General features: G+C 39.5%; 1 protein-coding gene across 5 annotated transcripts in view; it reads left to right on the forward strand.

The window, feature by feature from the left end:
* EEF1E1 (eukaryotic translation elongation factor 1 epsilon 1) overlaps positions 1 to 22660 on the forward strand; it is a 28878-nt gene that overhangs the window by 215 nt on the left and 6003 nt on the right. For 4 of the 5 annotated variants that reach the window (XR_004352263.1, XM_032649413.1, XM_032649414.1 and 1 more), the window contains exons 2-3: positions 3452 to 3652; positions 9606 to 9701. Coding sequence is in view for 4 of the 5 variants with exons in the window: in XM_032649413.1 (XP_032505304.1) it covers positions 3452 to 3652; positions 9606 to 9701 (297 nt within the window). In the remaining variant the exon portion in view is untranslated. Of the gene's footprint in view, positions 1 to 3451; positions 3653 to 9605; positions 9702 to 15136; positions 15779 to 22660 lie in introns of those variants that run through there. The other variant, XM_032649412.1, reaches the window with a different exon arrangement.

Below are 22660 nucleotides of genomic sequence, written 5' to 3' on the forward strand. Positions count from 1 at the left end.
GGAGCGAGGATGCCGCGCGTCTCCTCCCCACAACGTGTCTGCGCCGCCGGCTCTCCAGCTGCGGCCCTGGCTCCCGGAGGGAGGAGGGGGCGCCTGCTCCTCTCGGGCTTGGCCTGAACTTTTCCTCCTGCGAAGCTGTCATCATCATCCCCATTCTGGGAAAGCAAGGGGGTCCTCAGAGAGCCCTCGGGTGGACCGAGTTGGAGGCCCCGCGTGTGCGTTCAGTGACAGCATTTGCTGTAACAGTACATTTCCTTCAGAATTACGCAGCGACTGCGGAGAGCAAACGGCGTGCCGAGTACACAGTGTTAGGCCGGGGGATACGGAGGTGGTCGAGGCGGACATGGCCCTCCCCTCGGGAAGCTTGATTTTTAGCTAGGTGGACAAACATTGCAGCTGTGTTAGTTACAGTACTGAAAAGTGCTGCATTTCAGCGCAGACATATGAGAGATCACGTAGCGAGTCCTGGCGCAATTTGGGAGATTCGGTTTTTCTGAGGCCTTGTGAGGTCAAGTTCAGTGTGCAGCGTGCAGAGATTGAGGGGGGAAGTTACGCGGTTGGAGATTGCCTGGTGGGGTGTAAGGACTCAGATTTCTGAGAGCTTTGAAGGACGTTTGTGTTTTATTAGGTGGGTGATTGCGGTGGAGGAATCAATGTATCAGAGGAAAATGTAGGAAGACAACTTTGGATTATGTACGTTTTTTGCCCCTTTGAGATTTTTTTCTAGATGATACTTGGTTTTTGTTGTGACTTTTTCTGTTCCTCATTTGGTCCCTCTTAAAATCTTGTCTCCAGAGCAGTCGTATTGTAGTTTTCACACGTCAGTTAGATTGAAGTCTGGAAAGGATAACATGACTTGCCTGAGACCAGCCCACTGATGGGTGCAGAGCAGGCAGTGGAGCCAGAGTGGCCAGCTTGTGCTTTTGCCTCTGTACTCCTGCTGATTCCTCCCCTTTTGGCCCTACTCCCTGGTTTGGTTTCTGTTTTTTAGGGAACGTTGCCAAACATGAGTCTTGCCTTCAGAGAGCTTATGATCCAGTATGAGAAGTAGTCATCGACAGTTCATGTTAATCAGAACAGAAGAGCTGCTAAATGGAGGAAAGCGTTGTTGAGGAGTGTGGAAGAGAAAGTTAATTCTGACTCTAAAAATGAGTTTGTAAACTACGTGAAAAGCTGGTGTTTAAAGTGTGTAAGACCAGTAAATTACAAAAGATTGGGTAATTGGGGGTAACAAGTAGAGCAATACGGTGGATGATGCAATGCAAAGTAAACCCAGAGTTGTAGTTCGAGGCCCAATTGTGAGGGCTGTGGAGTTCAGAGTGTGGTTTCTTATTTTATTTTAATTAAACCTTTTTTTTCCTTTTTCTTTCTTTCTTTTTTTTTTTTAAAGCAGAGGACAGCTATTGAAGGTTTTCGTTGATGTGTTTGGGGAAAGGGATGAGGATATATGGTAAGATTTATTCATTTTGGGGGGAAGACAACTGACAGCAATAAGGCATCCGCTGCAGTATTATCGATAATAAAAATTTGAAAACAATCCAGGAATCCAGCTCTAGGAGAATGGTTATTAAATTATGTACATCAGCACATTGGAGCATTATTTATGTAGCCATTGAAAGTGATCACTTTGAAGACCATGGAGCCTTAAGGTGAATGTGAAGTGGTATGTGTCCCGTGACTGCAGCTGCATGAGGTTTGTCTACTTGGGCTGCGTAAAGGAAGGAGAGTGAACTTTCCAGCCAAATGTACTTTCTTGAAACCCTGACTCTGCCCTTACAAACCTGGTGACCTTGGTTCTTTATCTGTAAACTAAGGAGGAAATTACTTACCTGTCTTAAAAGATATAATGATTAGATGAGAAAATAACTGGAAGTTTTTTGAGTTCCTGTGATGGGATTGTGGATAATTTGTTTTTCCAAATAATTTTCTAGAATTGTCATTTTACCCCCACAGTCAGCAGTTGTGAGTCCTTTTCTTTCCTCTTTCTTTCTCTCTTTTCTCCCTTTCTCCCTCTCCCTCTCTGTTTTTTTTCTCCCTCCCTTCCTTCCTGTCCTTCTTTCCTCCCTTCTTCCCTCCCTTCCCTCCTCCCCCCACCCTCTCTCTCTCTCCCCCTTCCTTCCTTCCTTCCTTCCACCCTTCCTTCCTCCCTCCCTCCCTCCCTCCCTCCCTTCCCCTACCTAAAAGCACACGCATCTCAGTGAGTTACCTGCCATAAAACGCACACAAACACAGTCAAGGAATGGAACACTGGCAGCATCCCCAGTGAGTTGCTATTGTTTTCTTTTAATGTGTTTTTTTAAAGGAGGTTATTGGTGATCTTAGAAGTAATGGTTTCATTTGAGGGTGAAGGCAAAAGTCAGAGTTCAAGGAGCTAAGTAATGAATGGAAAGTAGCCGGTGAGGAAGTGGAAAGCTGAGACTACCTCTGGTTGCTTCCTTTACCGTTTAGGAGGTAACCTTTGAATCTGTATCCATAAAATGTTAATCTCCCCGTATACTCACATGGTTATATTGACCTAGATGTAAGTGTGAAAGGGCCCTGAACAGTGAAAATCGCTATCCGAGTTCAGTATACTATTTGAACTGAACAGATGGCTGAAAAGAGCAGCCTTCTTCCAGGGGAAATATTCTCTTGGTTTCCTGAGGTCATTTAGATTGTATACTTGTTGTTTATAATCGATCAGTCTCCCCACTGGTGATACTTTCCATTTTCTTTTAACTTTCTCAAAATCCTTCGCTTAGTTGTGCATCAAGAACATTTACGTTAATTAGCAATTTCTTATAATCTGAGCCTTCGGATTGCTGTTACAGTAGGGGAAACTTAGAAAGTAGGGTTGTTTTTCAGGTGATTACCTGAAGCCCATACTTTATTATTAGACTTTTATAATCAGTGACCTCACTCTAAATGACTCCAAAATTGATGAATATGCAAAATCCATGGCAAGGAAATCACCATCGCAGTCCACACCTAGTTAATGAGATAACTATTTATATTAGATCACACATCTCTTAAACCAGGATAGAACTCATTTGGTGGTTCTAGCTGTATCAACATGAATTCAGTGTTCACTATAACTGTTTCTTACTTTTGTTGTTACAGAAGTTGGGTTTATTTAAGCATGTTCATTCACCTTGCTAAATAAGGTATGGGTAATCTTGATCAAAATTAATGTGGTATTATTAGGATTTCCATTTTCTCTTTTTGTGCATATGTAGTTATACAGAAGCATCATTACTAATTTTTGCAATGTTATTACCAGTTTCATAGCATCAATCATCTATTATCAAATGTAAATTATGTAACTCTTATTTTCCTGACTCGTTTGTAGGTAATTTAATATCTTAAGCGTATTTGAAAAGACAGTTTGGGATTAAGCGATTACTTAGAACTTACAGTCGTGATATTGTATTTGTTTTTAAAATTTATCTGAAGACTTTTTTTTCTTTTTAAGATTCCAGTTCTTCAGACGAACAATGGTCCAAGTCTAACGGGATTGACTACCATAGCAGCTCACCTAGTCCAGCAGGCCAACAAGGAATATTTGCTGGGGAGCACCGCAGAGGAAAAAGCAGTGGTGCAACAGTGGTTAGAATACAGGGTGACTCAAGTAGATGGACACTCCAGTAAAGACGACATCCGCACTGTTCTGAAGGTATCGCCACGTCTCTTCATAGGCTGAAATGTGTGAACTCTTAATAACAGGATGTCTCTTCCCTGAGATTCAGTAACTGAAGTTGTTGGCTTTCTTTACTTGTTTCCTTCTGCCTCATGTTAGTTTGTACAAACTAACAAGGAGCTACCTTGTTACATAGGTACCTCCTTGCCTGGAGCAGCCTCTGCCAGCCCCTCAGCTCAGACCTCAGCTCACATACCCCTTCCTCAGCTCGTCCTTGGCTACTCTCTCTCAGACAGATGCACTTCCTTGTTCTCAGTGCTTTTCTTTCCTAACACAGCACCCTGTGCTTTTCTTTTGCAGCACTAATCATAGTCAATAATAATAGCTTTGTATGATTTTTTAATGTGGTGGCTTGATATTCATTTCCCCCACTCTGCAGTCCTGATTCCCTAAGCAGTAAAGTACTTTCTTAAAGCCAAGGGAGAATCAAAGTTTCGGTGGTTGTAGTTTGTAAAAATCCATTTGATCTGAGAAAGCCCACATTTGAGACTGATTGCTTTGGGATTTGTATTTTCTTTCTAAAGAGGTCAAGTTAGAATTAAAGAATCTATTGATATAAAATATAAACCAAATATGGCTCCAGAATCACTAAGAATAAAAAATCTTTATAAATAAAATTATTTTTGTTAATTATATAAAAATAAAGCATTGGTTTTTTTGTTTGTTTTTAAGCTTAAAATTTGAAGGAACCTTAGAGATCACCCAGATAACCACATGTCATTGTAGGAATCCCTTCTGTTTCCTAATTTTATTCCAATTATAATATAAATTGGTAATATAAGTTGTACAAGAAGATCTTATGGTACTGAAAGTTTTTCATTTATCATTCTGGGAGAAATGGTTTAAACTGTATTCCTGACAGATACCATCAATAGAACTGGTAGAAAATAAATTTCAGGTCTCTTTCCTTTATAGGTCTGTCCTGATCAACTACTCTTTTTTAATATCCACGAGTGGCAGCGTTCCCAAAGGGAAGCAAGTATGTCTTCCCTCTAAGTGAATGGGAGCTTTCAGGCAAATAAAAAGTAAATATAACTCTCTCTTACAGTTTTCCAAAAGAAAGCGTTAGTAGTAAAGTATTTAATTCTGAAATATTTCATTGAAATTGGGTGTGTAAGTTCAAAAGTTGTATTCAGAGATTTGGTATTAGGAGCTTAGAAGTATAACATTGTGTCTGGGATATGTCAATATTATTATCTGAAATCTCAACTGGGAGAATCCAGCTGGCGATATGACCATCTTTGAAATGTACAAGGCACTGGATGATTTGGGTGGTCGCCCTTGCTCTGCCACTGTTTGCTCATCTGTCCCTACAGTGATGAGTAGGATACGGTCCTAGGGGCTGATGATACAGTGACCCACTAGGCACAGCCCCTGCCCTTACAGGACTCAGACCGGTGGGGGAGACAGTTGTGTGTGTGATTTGGGGCCAGATGAGAAAGGGTTGTTTACTGTTTTACTTTGCTTTTTGCTATTTCATGATAGCGTTTTATTTTAAAGGCAGTATCCGTTGTAGAACTTTAAGGAATATAAGTAAGCAAATAAGAGAAATTTCAAACATTTGTAGTCCCACCATTGAGCGAGAACTGTTAGCAACACTTATGTTTTGTCCTCAGGTAGTGAATTGTTGACTCCCTTTCGTGTTCTTCACATGCTTTTTCTTTTCTCATATATATGTGTGTTGTATTTTAAAAACGGGCCACTCTTGGGCACTGTAACTTGTTTTTTTTTTGTTCACTGACAGTATGTTGGGAGCATCTTTTCAAGTCCGTAAATACTCGCTTATACGGTCTCTGATAACCTGTTAGTACTCCGTCACATAGCTGTGCCAAGATTTAGTCTGTCCTCATGTAGTGTTGGATTGTTGCTGAATATTTTCACACATTCCCATTGGTTTCCTTAGGCAAATCCCTACAAGGGAAGTGGTTGGGCCAAAGCTGTATATGTCTCTAAGGCTATGTTGCCCCTTTGCCTTCCAGAAAAGTGTATTGACAGTGGCTTCTTCCACAAAACCCTTGCTGCCCTGGATGTTACCCCTTTTCCTTCTTTACACCCCAATTTCGTAACCAGAACAAACCAAAAAGTGATCTCTTTGTTTACTTGGCACTTTCTTCCTTGACACTGTTAATGCCGTGGCATTTTTTTCATAATGCTTATGAGCATCTTCATTATTTTTAAAAATTTGCTTGCATGTATTCTTTGCCTGTTTTCATACTGGGCTGTTTCTGTTTTTATTACTTATTTTTAAAAATTTTCCTACTAAGGGTATTGTGAAAGGATTTCATTTACTTGCAAAAGTTCCATTTCAGAGTTAAAACCACAACGGCTCATAATTAAGGTGTAATTTCAGAAAGCAGGCATTATGATACACTAACATTTGGATCTAGATGGAGGATATATAGTTGTTTATTATACTGCTTTTTCAATATTATTAGAAGGTTTAATAATAGGTAATTAAGAGGAAAAAGAAAAATCAGGTGGAACTCTATAGAGGGAAATATTTTTTAAAGTTTGGCAATGGCATCAGAAAGACTTGTTTAAAAAAATGTAATGAACATCAGACATTAGTTCTGTTCCCTGAATATTTTGAATGTGTGAAATTCTGTTTTGAATTTCAGAATTCAGTTTCTGAAAAATTTCTGAATTTCTGAAAAATCAATTTAATTTCTGAAAATTTTGATTTAGATCACTAATCCGAAAGATATTACCTATTCATAGTTTTTGAAACTCCATTTCAAAGTCTTTATAACTAAAGAGTATAACCTTAAAAGAGTCTTTATAACTAAAATATAGATATGGATTCTATTTTAAGAACATATATACTATACAAAGCGGTGTTGAATTATTGTTTCAGACCTTTTTAAAAATGCTTAACATTAATTGTAGATATATTTATTTTATTCTTATGCTTTATTAAACTTGTTTCATTTGAAGACATTTGAAGAAAAACCATCTCCATTAAGCAGATTATTATAAAATTTAAGTGGTAGCCTGTAATATACCAGTGTATTTTACCCTCTCTACCCAATTTTATTTTGATTCTTATGCATTTGCTTCCCTGTTTATGTCCGTGTTCCTTTATGTCATCATCTGTACCACCCCTAACATCCCATATTCAAATACCGTTTTGAAAATTACTGTCTTTAAGTGAAGGCATGGGCAAACTCAAAGAGATCAGATTCAATTCAGCAAACATTTACCGATTACTGAACCACTATGTGCCAAGCATTCGGCATATGATTTGAGAATCAAAACAGACTTCTCTCTCTACAGCTTAAGAAATTTTTCTAGAATGAATGCTATTGACCTCTGGGGCAGTGTTTTATAACTAGTCTTTAGAGGAGCCTGCGAGAATATCTGATATTTATAAATCTTTCTCTGAAGGTGAGATGAATCTTTTGTCTCCTTTCATGTGAATGTAATTTAATGTAAATTCCTGTGCTGTTAAACTACATGTTAATTTCGAGAGGGACCAAAAATATGTATATAATATATTTTCTTTTGTCTAGATGTTTTCTTTTCTCAGGAAACTAATTGATTTTATTTATGCTGGTCTATCAGACAATACTTCTGATTTAGATTAGGATCCTTTAAATTTTTTATTTAATTTTTTAATATGTACTTAAATTTTTTTTTCCTTCAAAAGTGCCTCTGAGCTGTTTAGGGAGCTCAGTGCTTAGCCTTTTAAAAATTGATGGTCATTGTCTGAGGAACAAATGACAGAGAACTTTCTGTAGCTTTAAATGGTGTTTAAAATTGGAGTCTTTAGGGTGTTAGAAAAACTAGATATCCAACTGCAAAAGAACGAAACTGGACTCTTACCTTACACAATATTTAAAAATTAACTCAAAAATGGATCCAAGTCCTAAACATAAGACCAAAAACTGTAGAACTCTTAGAAGAAAACCTGGGGGGAAGTCTTCAGGTCATTTGTTTTGGCACCGATTTCTTGGGTATAACACCAAAAGCACAGGCATCAAAAGTAAAAATAGATAAATTGGCCTTCATCAAAATGTGAGGCTTCTTTGCATCAGTAGACACAATCAACAGAGTGAAAAGGCAACCCATGGAATGGGAGAAAAATATTTGCAAATCGTATATCTGGTAATATCCAGAATATATAAAGAACTCCAACGCAACAACAACAAAAAACTAAGAAGCCAGTTAAAAATGAACAAAGGACTCAGACATTTCTCCAGAGAAGATATACGAAGCTAATAAGCGTATGAAAAGATGCTCAACATCACTAATCAGTAGGGAAATGTAAATCAAAACCACAATGAGACACCACCTCATATCCATTAGGTTGACTACTACCAAAAATAAACACCAAACTAGCAAGGATTGGTGAGGATGTGCAGAAATTGGAAAACTTGTACACTGTTGGTGGGAATGTAAAATGGTGCAGCTGCTATGAAAAACAGTATGGCGATTCATCAAAAGAGTTAAAATAAAATCATATTTACCGTATGATCCAATAATTCCACTTACGGAAATATACCCAAAAGAATTCACACTAGGTCTCAAAGTGATATTTGTACACCCATGTTCATGCCAGTGTTATTCACAGTAGCAGTTAGGTGGAATCAACCCAAGTGTCTGCTGACAGATGAATGGATGAATAAAATGTGGTCTATACGTACAGTGGAGTGTTATTCAGCCTTAAGGAAATGCTGACACATTTTACAACATGGATGAACCTTGAGGATATCATGCTCAGTGAAATAAGCCAGTCACAAAAGGACAAATAGTATATGATTCTAACTTATATACAATGTATAAAATTGTCAAATCCATAGAAACAGAAAGCAGAATGGTGATTGCCAGGGCCTGGGGGGTGAGGGAAAGGGGGAGTTGTTTAATAAGTACAGAGCTTTAGTTTTCTGAGATGAAAGAATTCTGAAAACTGATTGCACCACAGTGTGAATACCCTTAGCACTTACTGCATTATGCACCTAAAAATGGTTACGGTGGTAAATTAAAATTTGATTAATTTTTACGTGTTACATGTATTTACCTCAATTAAAAGTTAAAAATATACATATATTAAAATGCAACAATAATTACAATAATTATTAATAATATAATTAATTGATATTAATAAATATGATCGATATTATAATTAATAGCATTGATATATTAATTAATATAATTGATAGTATTGATTATACTTGTAATTAATAATTATATTATAGTTATTACAATTATAATAAATTATAATTCTCTTAAAACATAGGAATTGTTGGGCTTCCCTGGTGGCACGGTGGTTAAGAATCCACCTGCCGATGCAGGGGACACAGGTTCGAGCTCTGGTCTGGGAAGATCCCACATGCCACAGAGCAACTAAGCCCATGCGCCACAACTACTGAGCCTGCGCTCTAGAGCCCGTGAGCCACAACTACTGAGCCCGTGTGCCACAACTACTGAAGCCGGTGCGCCTAGAGCCTGTACTCCGCAACCTCAATGAGAAGCCCGCACACCGCAACTAGAGAAAGCCCGCACGAAGCAGTGAAGACCCAACGCAGCCAAAACTAAATAAATTTTTTAAAAAAATAGGAATTGTTGAGGAGCTTTTTATATTTTAATGGAAAAAATAAATCCAACATGAGCATGATTTACAAAATGCTCCCCCCGCAAAAAATTTGGAGTCTTTGAAATGATCAGAGATGGCTGTGAATATCATTTTCTAATGTTTTCTTATTTCTTTAAAATAAGGCTAATAATATTTACCTTATTTTTAAAAATGAGTTGATTGTTACGTGATTTGTGATTTTGAGTGAATTCAAATCTGTTGTCAAAGATTAAATTTATTAAATTAAATGTCAGTATTGTGTTTTCTAATAGCCTTCTAAATGTTTCAAGTCAAATGTATAGTTAACTTTATTATTACTGTTTTTTAAATTAATATTTAAAAATTTTTTTTCCCTAGGATCTTAATTCATATCTTGAAGATAAAGTCTACCTTACAGGATATAACTTCACGTTAGCAGATATCCTCTTATACTATGGACTTCATCGCTTTATTGTGAGTATTTGAATAGTTATTGGTGTTTTTGTCTGTGATGTTCAGAATGATTTGTTTTGTCTTGAATTTAAATCAAGTTTGAATTTTCAACTTATCACATGAAAGTGAAAGGAATTATTTTTATGCAAGGTACCTTATGCAAATATTCCTTCCATGGATCCATCACACATAGGAGCTTCCTGTTCCTTGACCTGCTTGATTCCTGTTCTTGTTCCTGTTTTTCATTGGGGCTCCTTCTCTTGCCACCCTTTGTACTCGCTTGTCATCCTCACCTGGACCCCACCATCCCCTTTCTGCTCCAGCTCTACGCCTCGATTTCAGTACTGCACCTTCTGTGCCATCTCTTACCCTAGCTCTTAATCTTACTCCCTAGTTCCATCATTATCCGAAGTAACTCAATTCCTTCCCTCTTTCCAAACCTGTACACTTTCTTCCCCATCCAGCCTAGATCCCCTTTGTGTAACTCAAATCCCCAACTCTTGGTCAGTCCAAATATGTGCCTTCAGTCCTATCTCCCGGCTGAGCTATATCAGAGAAATCACACACAAGCTGTCATTAAGAAGATGAGCATTTCTCCCCTCTAATTAAAAAAAAAAAGATGACAAGGAAGTGTAACTCTTGCACACCAACGTGTATATTTACCTTCTTCCCTCTCTGGCTTATACAGGTCATGCGATAGGGAAAGGAAATACTCTGAGGAGGAGGGAGCTTGTGTGGAATTTCTTTGCCAGCAGAGTGGACAGGGTCCTAATGCACAGCACTTGCAGCACTGGCTGCCGAGCTGTTTCACTGTGAGTCTAGGTGCCCACAAGGGTGTATGGTTTTCAAGCAGGTTAGAAGAGTTTCATTCAATGCTGCTTGTGAAAACTAGACTTCCAGAGAGTTCCCTGGTGGCCTAGTGGTTAGGATTCCAGGCTTTCACTGCCGTGGTCCGGGTTCAATCCCTGGTCAGGGAACTAAGATCCCATAAGCCACACAGCTCAGACAAAAAAAGTAAATAACATAAAACTTAAAAAAAAACTAGGCTTCTGTTAACAATATTCAATGATCTCTGCCTATTTATATTCCCTATTTTGACATGTATATCCTTTTTATATTTAGTGATTACAGTATTATGATTGAGTATCTCATGCTTATTGTTTTCCAAACAAAATTGAGTGAAATGATACGTAAATCACTGTTCACCGTCCCTTTGGGTTCATAAAATGAGTCCATAACCAAAGCAGCTCTCCCACCCTGGTCCACGTGCAGTCAGATTATGTCAGAGAAGTAAACACCTTCTCAAGGAACGGGCCTCACAGACGAGGCCTGTGCTGTGACAGCGTTGCCCTGTGGTGTTAAATGACATTTCTGTTGAGTGAGGTGTAAATATACCCAGGTGAGAAAAAAAGTGATTACTAGGTGTTGAGTTCGGGCCGAGTAGACGGGAGTTCAGACCGGCTTCCTGCTTGTGTTCATCAGACGGTTCTAGCGCTTTGTTTGCCATGGCACTGCATTTATTTTTGCCCTCATACGTTCCTTCATTTACTTGTTCACGTTATTAAATACTTAATATGTAGTCAGCACAATCAGCGCAGTATACAAAGCAGCAGTCAGGGAACCCTGATGGCGTCAAATAGTCCTGCTGTATTTTGTTTCAGTGTGAGCCCGATTTTAGCGGTGGCTGATTACTCTGAGATCTGGTCCATCTTAATTCCCTCTGAGCAATATTACATTGTGCTTCCTTTGTTAAACTGCCGGTTACTGTGGCCGTTTATTATCACCCCAGTGACTCATTGCTTTCTTAAAGTGATTTCTTCAGTAGATAGCAGTCGCTACGAACAGGCTGTTACTCAAGATTATTAAAATCCCTTGTAAAGTTATGTGCTGCTTGACTATAAGATTGTTATCAATGAGATACATTTGTTTCCAAGTTCGGAGCCCCAGTGGAGGTGTCATTCTTTTAGAAAGAAAGGAAAAGTAAAAAGAGCTGCAACACAGTCCAGGAACGCCATAACGAATGTCCCAGAGGCAGCATGGTGCCAGTTGGAAAGGTAGCAGACCAACATTTCACCCTGGTCTGGAATGGGTCACTCAAAGAGTTTCTCACATGTCTTCATGGAAAATTAGTGACTAAGAATGTTATCTGTTTGGCTTTAAAGTTCAGACTAGTTGTAGAGTGCCAGTATAAATAAGAAGGAATGATTAGGTAGAAGAGCCAAGCATCACTGTAGACTCACTGGCATTCTGACCAGTAAGAAGCAGGAAATGGTAACTAGAACAATCGCATCGTGTTTCCTGTTGTAAAAAAAGAAGAAGAAGAAGAAAATAGTCAATTAGAAAGGAATGATGGAAAACCAGTTTTAAGTAAAATATTTGATGGGGATCCCATCCCAAAAGTTCTAAAAAAATGTAAGTTTGGTGAGGGTAAAATCTTTCTGTTTGTTTGTTTCTGTTTACAGTATGTTCAGAAATAGAATGTCTACCAAAAAAGTAGTGGCGGTAACAAAGCGAGGTCAGTCATAATTTTCTCAGACTCAAGGGGCAAGTTCCAAAGTTTAAACCAGAAGGTTAAGCATAACCGTCTGAAAAAGTGCTGCATTTCTAGCAAAATGTTCTGAGGGAAAATGAACAAATTTACATTGTCTGAACTAGATCATCTAGTTAAAAATTATTGGGATAAATTAGGAAATGTTAGAAGAAACTTTAGAAGTTCCTGGAATAACAGTTATTTTGTGCTGTGGGTCTGTTGTAATCCTTACACTAGAGACCAAAAAAGTGAAATTTTTAAGTTGGAGAATATCGATTTTGCCATGTGTTGTAGTTTGTTGCTGTTGTTAAAATCTTCAGTGATAGGCCTGGTGGCAGCATATGCTAGGCCCGGTGATACCAAATGCTGTTCTGAAGTGTAAATAGTAAATAGACACTGCCCTTTTTCCCTGTGTCAAAATCTGAGTGAACAACTTGAACGTAGATCAAACAAGCATCAGTACTTTATTGTTTGGAAATGCTTTCTTGGTGCATTTTAATTCATTCTGAAAAATAACATCTCACAAAACGGCTGAGTAGAGACTTTTTAAAATGAAAGAGTTCTGAAATTAGTCAAATTTGTAAGCAGTCAGATTGGATTCATCATGTATTTCAACAGCTGACATGAAATCAAGTTGCAATAATACTTGCTACTTTTTGCTTTAACTGTCAGTAAAGAGGTTTGTTGAAGTTGGTTTTGAATTTTATTTACGTATGTAAATATGTATGTATGTATTTATGTATGAAGGGAGGGAAGGAAGGAAGGAAAACTCACCCCCATTTCCTGTTAGAGTTGCAGCTATGTTTACTAGTAGTTGAACTTTTTAAAAATCTTGTATTTTCTTTAGAAGTCAGTGGTGAAGTTCACCTATGGTAAAGATTTAGAAAAAGAACAAAAAGTTAGCTCTTTTACAAAATGTGTTTTACCTTTTGAAATATGCACTGATACTCGGTTTATTCCGCAATTGTTGTTTAAGTGCCTTCTATGTACAGTACAAGATAGTTAGGAATAATATAATTCTTTACATGTGAAACCATGAATTCTCTTTTAATAAAAAGTAACTTTTACACTAAAAAAAAGACTTTCTTGACCAATTTTCTTGACTATTGTGTTAATTTTTTTTTTTTTCTCGATGCGCGGGCCTCCCACTGTTGTGGCCTCTCCCATTGTGGAGCACAGGCTCCAGACGCGCAGACTCAGCGGCCATGGCTCACGGCCCCAGCCGCTCTGCGGCATGTAGGATCTTCCCAGACCAGGGCACGAATCCGTGTCCCCTGCATCGGCAGGCGGACTCTCAACCACTGCTCCACTGTGTTAATTTTTTAATCTGCTTGCCATGGCCTAACTATGTTGTAGGTGAACAGTTATAGTCACATGTTTCTGATAACTGGATGCAACCCTCCACCCCCTTAAACAAGATGAGTATATTTTTGTAATTTGCCGTGTAGGATTTAGACCAGAAACTTAAATTTTACATAACAGTAGCAGTGAGACCCCCCTGCTAGTAAACTGGTCCAACAGAGATAGACATTTGACACCAAAGATGTTAACAGATCAGATGTTGATACAGTTGTATCCTAATGTCATAAAGGAAAAAAGGAAGGCAGGATGACTTCTATCACTTCTCTTTTTAGACTGCATTATAGTAAATGTGAAATGAAAATACAAGTTCAATTAAACATTTATTGAGAAAATGCTATATGTCTACCTTTTAATTTTATTGCTAATAATATTTTACATTCTTTAATAATTATTAGATACCAGAGTGATTTGTCCTTCAGTGTTGTTGACCTGGTGACTTAGCAGAGTGTCTGCCTGTAGGCACAAGTATATGCTAAATTCTGAACAGCCATCGGGCATCCATCGCTAAAAGTGCCTTCCAACAAGCAGACGGCCAATGGGTTTGAAGTACGTGAGGGTGACTGAGATTTTTGGTGTGCGTGAACATTCCTTGTCAGTTTTATGGAGACTTGCAATATGTTAAACAAATGAATTAACAACGGGAGAAGGAACTACACTAATCTTACCTGGTCCGTGGCCGTCCTACTGGCTTCTCCTTACCTGACACCTCTTCATGATTCTAATCCAAGATTTGGCTCAAAGAAAAGGCTTCAAGTCACCTACTTTGGGATCTGAGCCCAGTGAAATGATAGGCACCCACTGTTTTGATTGCATCTTTCCCTAACCAAATCTCTGGGCATCCTTGTAGCTTGACAGTAAATTCTGTGAACTGCTACATCCTCTAAAGATTGAGTGCAGCTTTATTGCAAACAGAATTCAGAAGGTCTGTTGTTCATCTGAGACATACACCCCAGAAACAGCCCTTCCTTCTTGTATTAAGCAGTAACCCCCTAACATTAAATGAGTCAGTGTCTTCTTCAGTAAAATTTTCCCCCAGAGTTTAGTAGAAAGAAGCAGTTGTCTACACATACATATACACCAGCCATCTACAAATATATATATATATATATATATTTATTTATTTATTTGAGTTTACATTGTATTCCCTTGTTAAGTATGTTAGATGCCAATAAACCTTTCTTATTTTAGGTTTGCGAAAAATATTGGAGAAAGAACCATGTCTTAGTCTCTCGGAAGCTATTCTCTTCCTTTCTTCTATTTTCCTTTACAATAAAGTAAAAAAACAAACTTTAGTCCTCCAGATCCTGTGTTAATGTAAATTTTTCATTTGTTGAAAACTTCAGATTTCGCCCCTAAGCACATCTGGTTTTGAACTGAACATGAAATCATTAAACAAATGGTGGGCTCGTCCAAGTGGCTGAAACGGTTCACTCCTATCTGAATATGTTGGCTTTGAGAACTGTGGGGTTTTTTTCCCCCCAATTTCTATCTCCTACTCAAATGGTATTAATAGTTGCACTTATGTAATGTCTGTGTTGTGTGTGTGTTTTTAATCTCTACTTAGGTTGACCTGACAGTTCAAGAAAAGGAGAAATATCTTAACGTGTCTCGCTGGTTTTGTCACATTCAGCATTATCCAGGCATCAGGCAGCATCTGTCTAGTGTTGTCTTCATCAAGAACAGACTGTATACTAATTCCCACTAGAAGCCATCTGCGCTGTACAGAAGAGTGATTAAGATATTTTAAATGGAAAGTGTATTCTGGACCAGAGGACTGACATGAATTGATAGGCAGCCATTCTTTATTCATTGAAGTTGGTAGAATTTTTAAAGTATAAACTTGTGTCCCAACATTTTATTTGTTCTTTAATTGAAATTTTGCAGTTTTTTTAATGTAAAACTTCAAGTGCTATCAAAACTTGAGTTGAGATCAAGGTATCAATTATCTTATTTTTAGAGATGAAATTTATTTTAATAAAAGTTGCAAATCAGTGGCTTAATCTTAAAAAAAATAGTCATTCCGATGGTTGACATATTTGGCTATTTATTGACCTCTTTCATCTTATAAATTAATCTTCCCCTTCTGAATATTTATAGTAGTTTGCTTTTTAAGAACTAGGGTAAATTGTGCCAAGGAGACAAAAAAGGGAAGACAGATGGATTTGTTTTCAAATATTTATGTAAGCCAGTAAACGTGGTTGAAAAATTGAAAAAGTCATTTTTTTGTTTGTTTCTTTCCTGTTGTCGGTATTCATTGAGGTGGAACTACTGCGCTGCCCTAGAGGGAAGTGGAATAAAACACATTCCCTCGAATTCATGGTTCTTTTGTTGTCTTTGGGCTCATTGGAATATGCAGTAGCTAAAAAGCAATGGGAAATTCCCACTATCCCACTCATTTCGGACTTGGTAACTACTAGATTTTTCTAAACTAAAAACCAACATAGAAAGGCTGCTGTTGACATTCTGTGTAAAGCACGAAGACTCATACTGTATTAAAACAAACCTATACAGTTTATAACTCTTAGTGGCTGAGTAAATAAATAATCAATGATTGAGCGCTAAAGAGCTTATATTTACAAATAATAGGAAAAATTGTCTTTGAGCACTTCACTGTTAAAGGTGTGCAACATTTTGGTGCTGACTCTCAGTCTCAGTAGAGTACAGTTCAGAGCTCAAGTGCAAAGAGCAGAGACTTGGGAAGTGTCCATCCCTTCGGCCCAGTCCTGCCTTGATCACATACTAGCTGAATGCATGACCTAAAACAAATCAGTTAACCATATTTTCTTAATCTCTAAACATAAAAATAAAATGTAAAAGTAAAGATAACTCTAAACGTTGAGGATTTGTGGAGACAAACATACGTGAAAAGGCCTAACATACAGCCCATGGCTGTCAGTAAAGCTTTCTCTTTGTAAGAGGCCCCCTACTCCCGCTTTTGTTCTTCATGTTACTGAGTCGAGATTTAATAGGCCAAGAGTATTGAGTATATTGTAATAGATCAAGACAATTTTTACAGGATTGGATTTCACAATTCATTGCTATTGGGAGCATTTTTAATTTTTACAAAGTAGCCTTTATATTAGAAACTCTGGACTTGTATTCGCATGTTCAGAGACTAAAGGGCTCAAGTTCCCCTTGGGAGTTAGTACATGTGCCACAGAGGCAGGCCCAGTCTGACTTCTCATGCATGCCGCTGCCCCAGCTGGGTCTGCTGTAAGGCTTCCACCTTAAAGTCCACTGCTGCAAATTACTCCTTCCTTTAACACTTCTCTGGTCTCCCCTGGACCGGGGAGGTAAGCAGGATAGACAGGATAGGCAAGAGATGGGCTAGCCAGTCCTCCCGTCCCAGCCATTTCACTCTTTTCCTTCAGTGTAGGTCAGCTGTGAGGAAGCGGGGGACAGAGGATACCGGATACCTCTTTGCCAAATGTATCCTCTTCCCACTTCCACATGGTGAGTCTTTTTTTTTTTTTTGCCACGCCCCGTGGCTTGCCGGATCTTAGTTCCCTGACCAGGGATTGAATCCGGGCCCCCGGCAGTGAAAGCGCCATGTCCTAACCACTGGACCACCAGGGAAGTCCCCCTTGTGAATCTTATATCTGCTAGTCAGTTCTTCATTGCAGAGCATATCATTGCTTCAATAGGTTATCACCTACTACGTGCCAGGATGATCTTGGAAGATGCAGGGGTGGCAGAAAGAGAAAATCCTGGCTCCCGTAGGCAAAGGTTAGATAAGGTTAGATGTTCTCAGCGTCTAAATCGAAACAGTTCATTTCCCCTTAGAAAGGCTGCGGGGCGTCCTGGGTCATTTCCATCAGGTACTTCTCTACCTGAAATGCCCTTTCTCACTTGATGACCTCTCAGTATTCAACTTTGTCGTGTCCTGGAAGTCAAGTCCACGCTGACCAACCCACCTCCCCCTGCCTCCCATCTGGCACTGACGTCATTGTGCTATTTTTGATCACTAGTCTCTTCCACCAGGTGTTTAATTCCTTGGGAGCAGAGACTGTCTTTTCTCAGCTGTCCAAACAATAACTGACACATAACAGTAAATGCTCGATGTGTGTTGAAAGAGTGTAGTATTAAGTGCATTTTGAGCTAACCAAGAAAAGTGTGTGAATTGCAATCAGGTACAGGTGTATAGCAGAAAAACCACGTAACATTAAACTGGGTTGTTTCTTATGTGAAAGAAGACAGTCCACAGTTGGCATTAGGCATCTAGCTGCTTTCCACTTGAAGGATCTTTCCGGGAAGCCCTATTCAGCAAAATCTATTTACATGTCTTTGTCCATCCCAGCTGGGAGAAAGGCCAGAAGTGGAGTCTTTTAGCACGCACATTGCCAGCCAGAACAAAACTTGTGCTTATGAACGAGGAAGAAGGAAGAAAGGATACAGCTAGCTAGGCAGCTAGCTATCTCTATCACGGTAAGTAGTGTTTAAGTGGGAAGATACTTTCTGAATGCTAAATAATCCAGTTGTAAAATAATTTTTGTGAGTAAATTGTTGACATTCCATGGATCATCAGTTTGCAAAGAATTCGAATACCATAGAATAAGTACTTTTCACTGATCACGGTTATTCAAGGTTCACAAGATATTTTAGGATCCTGCAATACTGAGTTATGAGGATCTGTTAATGCACTTTTAATAACAGCGCTAACAGCTAACACTTCTTGAGTATGTGTTCGGCACCACTCTTAAGTGTTTTAAGTGAATTCACTCCTTTAATTCTTATCCCCTTTTGCCAGATAATGAAACTGAGGCACAGATTGGTTAAGGAACTTCCCTGGGTCACAGCCAGTATCCAGGAGTTGGGATTCAGTCGAGTGTCTGGCTCAAACTCAGTCTGTAAGCACCAGTGTGCCTGGCAACTTCTGCTTAACCAACTTGTGAAATTCGTTTTTGCCAACCTTAGAAAAAGCTGCCCTAGGCATTGGATAAAACAAAAGTGTACATAACTTTGAGAATAAATTAGATGTTTCCACAATTCTGGATATACTAAAAATGCCTGACTCGTACACTTTAAATGGGTAAATTTTGTGATATGTGAATTATAGCTTAATAAAGCAGGCTTTTGCTGTTGTTTTTGGCTGCACCACGTGGCATGTGGGATCTTAGTTCCCCAACCAGGGATCCAACCCACGCCCCTGCATTGGAAGCGCAGAGTCTTAACCACTGGACCGCAAAGGAAGTCCTAAAGCAGCTTGCTTGCTTGCTTGCTTCCTTCCTTCCTTCCTTTCTCACTCGCTCTCCCTCTCTCTCTCTCTCTCTCTCTCTCTCTCTCTCTTTCTTTCTTTCTGAGTCAAATACATTAGCCTTACCGTATATTAATTACGAGACCTTGGATAAGTCACTGCATGTGAAATTCCTCTTATGAAACAGAGGTGAAGATGACTGATCTCATTTAATTTGCAATAAGAAGGTATAAAAATTACCTAGCACAGTGCCTGGCACACAGAAAGTGATCAGTGAAGGACAAACTGCTATGGAAGATTGTAGAATCATAACCCACAATTTTGTAAAGTCAAATTCTTAACTAATCCATAAGCCTCTTCCCACCGGCCATCTCTGAGGCACCTGCTCAACAAGATCAGATAACTAGGCAGAGCATCTTGTTTTAATATTTAGTTGTTTATTTACTTTGGCTGCGCCAGTCTTAGTTGCAGCATGCAGGATCTAGTTCCCTGATCACGGATTGAACCCGGGCCCTCTGCATTGGGAGCACGGAGTCTTACCCACTGGACCGCCAGGGAAGTACCCATCTTGTGATTTTGGTAAAACATGAATCCATTGTATTACTCACCAGCTTAAAAATCTCTGGTCCTCACATCTTTCAAGCCATTGAAAGAAGGGAGTATACTATTTTTCTTTTTCTTTTTTTTTTTCCCTAAAAGATCAACGAAACTCCTCTAAAATAAAGTGTATGCCGTTCCTTCTGAAAAGCAGATGCCCCTTTTCACCATTTCCTTTCTGTAATTCCCAGAAGCCTAGAGCACTCATCATTCAGTAATCCCTCTAGGGCTTCCCTGGTGGCGCAGTGGTTAGGAATCCACCTGCCAATGCAGGGGACACGGGTTTGAGCCCTGGTCTGGGAATATCCCACATGCCGCGGAGCAGCTAGGCCCATGTGCCACAGCTACTGGAGCCCGCACACCTAGAGCCCGAGCTCTGCAACAAGAGAAGTCACTGCAGTGAGAAACCCACTCGCTACAACTAGAGAAAGCCCACGCACAGCAACAAAGACCCAATACAGCCAAAACTAAAATAAATTTTTTTAAATTATAAATTTAATAATCCCTCTACATTCAATATCTTGTAATAACCTATAATTAAAAAGAATATATGTATATGTATAACTGAATCACTTTGTTGTACACCAGAATCTAACACAACATAGTAAATCAACTACACTTCAATTTTTCAAAAAATAGCCCTCAAATATTTCTTTAGCACCTACTGTGTGTCGACAGTCGACTAGGCCCTGTGGACAACACCAGGTACACACTTGCCCTCATAGGGTTTCCAATCCAATGGTCTGTAAACAGATTCCTGAAACAGCAGGTAAAGCATCCTTGGGAAGGCAACCAGCTGCTCAGCATTCTTTGAAAGTAAATAAAAATAATCAGATACCATTTACTGAGTGTCTACTGTGTCTGGGCTGTGTACCAGACACTTTACAACCTTCACATTATCTCATGTTACTTTTGGAGGTAGGGCAGAGGCAGAGACTAACCCACATGCTGACCACCCAGTTAGACCACGGCTGGAGTGAATGGGAACTGTACAACTGCAGAATTGGAGGACATCACCCGTCACCATTTTACACACTGGGGTTTGATTTGACGGCCGTGACTAGGTACGGGCCCTGTCTCCCTACGCCCTGTGCAACTTTCAAGAACAGGTAAAAAATTCCAAGAAGGGAAGGATCATTCTTCAGTCGAGGATCCACAAATTTTCCACTAATTACAATAAATAATGGTTTTAAACCAAATAGAGGGGAATTCCCCAGGGTCCAGTGGTTAGGACACTGCAGTGGAAGGCCTGGGTTCAATCCCTGGTTGGGGAACTAAGATCGCACAAGCCACGGCGCTGCCCCCAAAATAAAAATCGATAAGTAAACGAACCAAATAGAAATAATAGAACTGGAAGCAGTATCAAAAGGCCATTTGTGGGACTTCCCTGGTGGCCCAGTGGTTAAGACTGCACACTTCCAGTGCAGGGGGTGTGGGTTCGATCCCTGGTCAGGGAACTAGGTCCCGCATGCGTGCTGCAACTAAAACCCAGCACAGCCAAATAAATAAATATTTAAAAAAAAAAAAAAAAAGGCCGTTTGTCTTTTGGCCCTCTTATACCCAAAGCATCCAAGATGTCACAAAGTGATTTGTGGAGTTCCGTCACAAGATGGTAAAAAAAGTGACCTAACTTAAACTCTCCTCCATCCCCATCCAGAATCAGCATACCATTACTGCATGGAGGTGCATAACATTTCTGCATGGAGGTTTTTAACAGATGTGTGGGCAAGCTCATTTTTACTCCCTGTTAAGCATATAGGTCCCCCATTGGCTCCCCCAAGTTAAACCTGAATCCGTAGTTACCACAGTCTGTAATGGGCACATTAGGTTTACCGCAGGGACCAGGGTAGGAAGGTAGGAGTGGAGAGAATGGGCAGATCACCCGCTGCTGGTGCATCGTGTGAGAGCCCTGCTAAAAGTCCTTCCAGCATAGCTTCAAGACGTGTTGATAAAAATTTAAGCAGAGATATTGTTAGGAAAGAATAGAACTCTATTGCAATCAGGTACACGTACATCACACCGAGAGATAAAATACACAACTCTTGACGAGGAGTCAAATTAGAATGATTGTGAAGTACAGCTTTTTCATTTATGTATGTTTTTTTCCTATCATTTCACTTCATTCCTTTAAAAAAAAAAAAGTCAGATGTTACACAAACTTTACTATTAACCTAGCTTTGGCAGAGATGTGGTGGTTTTGTGGATTCGAGCATTTAGCTTCTTAGCTCCAGAGAGCAATATTTCTTCTTTCTCTCCATAATGAGATAACCTGCTTCTACCCATTACCAGGGCACTAAATTTGAAATTCTCCATACACCCGAGTAGGCTGCTACATATCTGGCCATCTTAATTTTAGTCTCGATTTATTGAAGCTGAATTACATTCCCAACTCTTCCTGGAGCTCTGGGTGAATTTTATTGAAAAAGCAGTGGGGAGAAATTTGCTATCGTATATCGCTCTTGCTGGCCAGAGCTTTTCGATACACAAGGGGCCCTATCTGCTCCATGTCTTGTATGCTGGATTTATAACACTGAAGCCCAGCTCTAGGGTTACATACAGGCATATCAGAGATGAGATGGGGAATTTGATTTTGTAATAATGATTACTTGTTGCTGGAGCCCATATTCCTGAAGGCTCTTCCTTTATTCTCCCTGCCACCGATGAATAAAACTAATTCCAACTGCTACCTTATCTAGTAAAACTCATCTTTCACTTACGAGAGAGGCCAAAAGAAGGGAGACAGGAAGTCAGGAGAATTTGAGATGCTGGTCATTTTTGCTATTATGTCTCAAGGGTTTCTTCTTCCATTATCGTGATTCCTTTAGGAATATTTTCATCTTTTAAACTTTCGTTTCTTTGTGGGGAGAATGAAAGCGTCACACGTCTTCCAGCCTGGCGAGTTTATTTGATGGCTCATCTGTGCTGTCTGTTCCACTTCAGAGAGGCTGGGTCCCTAGGGCTAGCCAGTTGTATTAGAGATCCTGCGGACTTGGCTTGCCATTTCTGCTAAGGGTCATCTGTCCTCGCGGTCTTGCCATGGATAATTTTTGCCTTCCCGAACATCATCTGCTTGAGAAATTTGTGCCTGGCAGGCCTGTCTGTCCAAGTTAAGCTTGAAATACAGTAGCCACACGACTAACCTGACAAAGCATCGCTCTACACAGCAGGGCCCCAGGCCTGCTTTGACCAAGACCACAAACTTCCAGCCATCTGATTACAAATTCCAGAGTTTCTTCAGTGCAGTCCATGAACTAGTCTGTTCACGCAACGTGGGTTATCCTTCCTCCACTGCCCCAG

This window comes from Phocoena sinus, chromosome 11 (genome assembly GCF_008692025.1).
Source record: "Phocoena sinus isolate mPhoSin1 chromosome 11, mPhoSin1.pri, whole genome shotgun sequence".
Classification (NCBI taxonomy): domain Eukaryota; kingdom Metazoa; phylum Chordata; class Mammalia; order Artiodactyla; family Phocoenidae; genus Phocoena; species Phocoena sinus.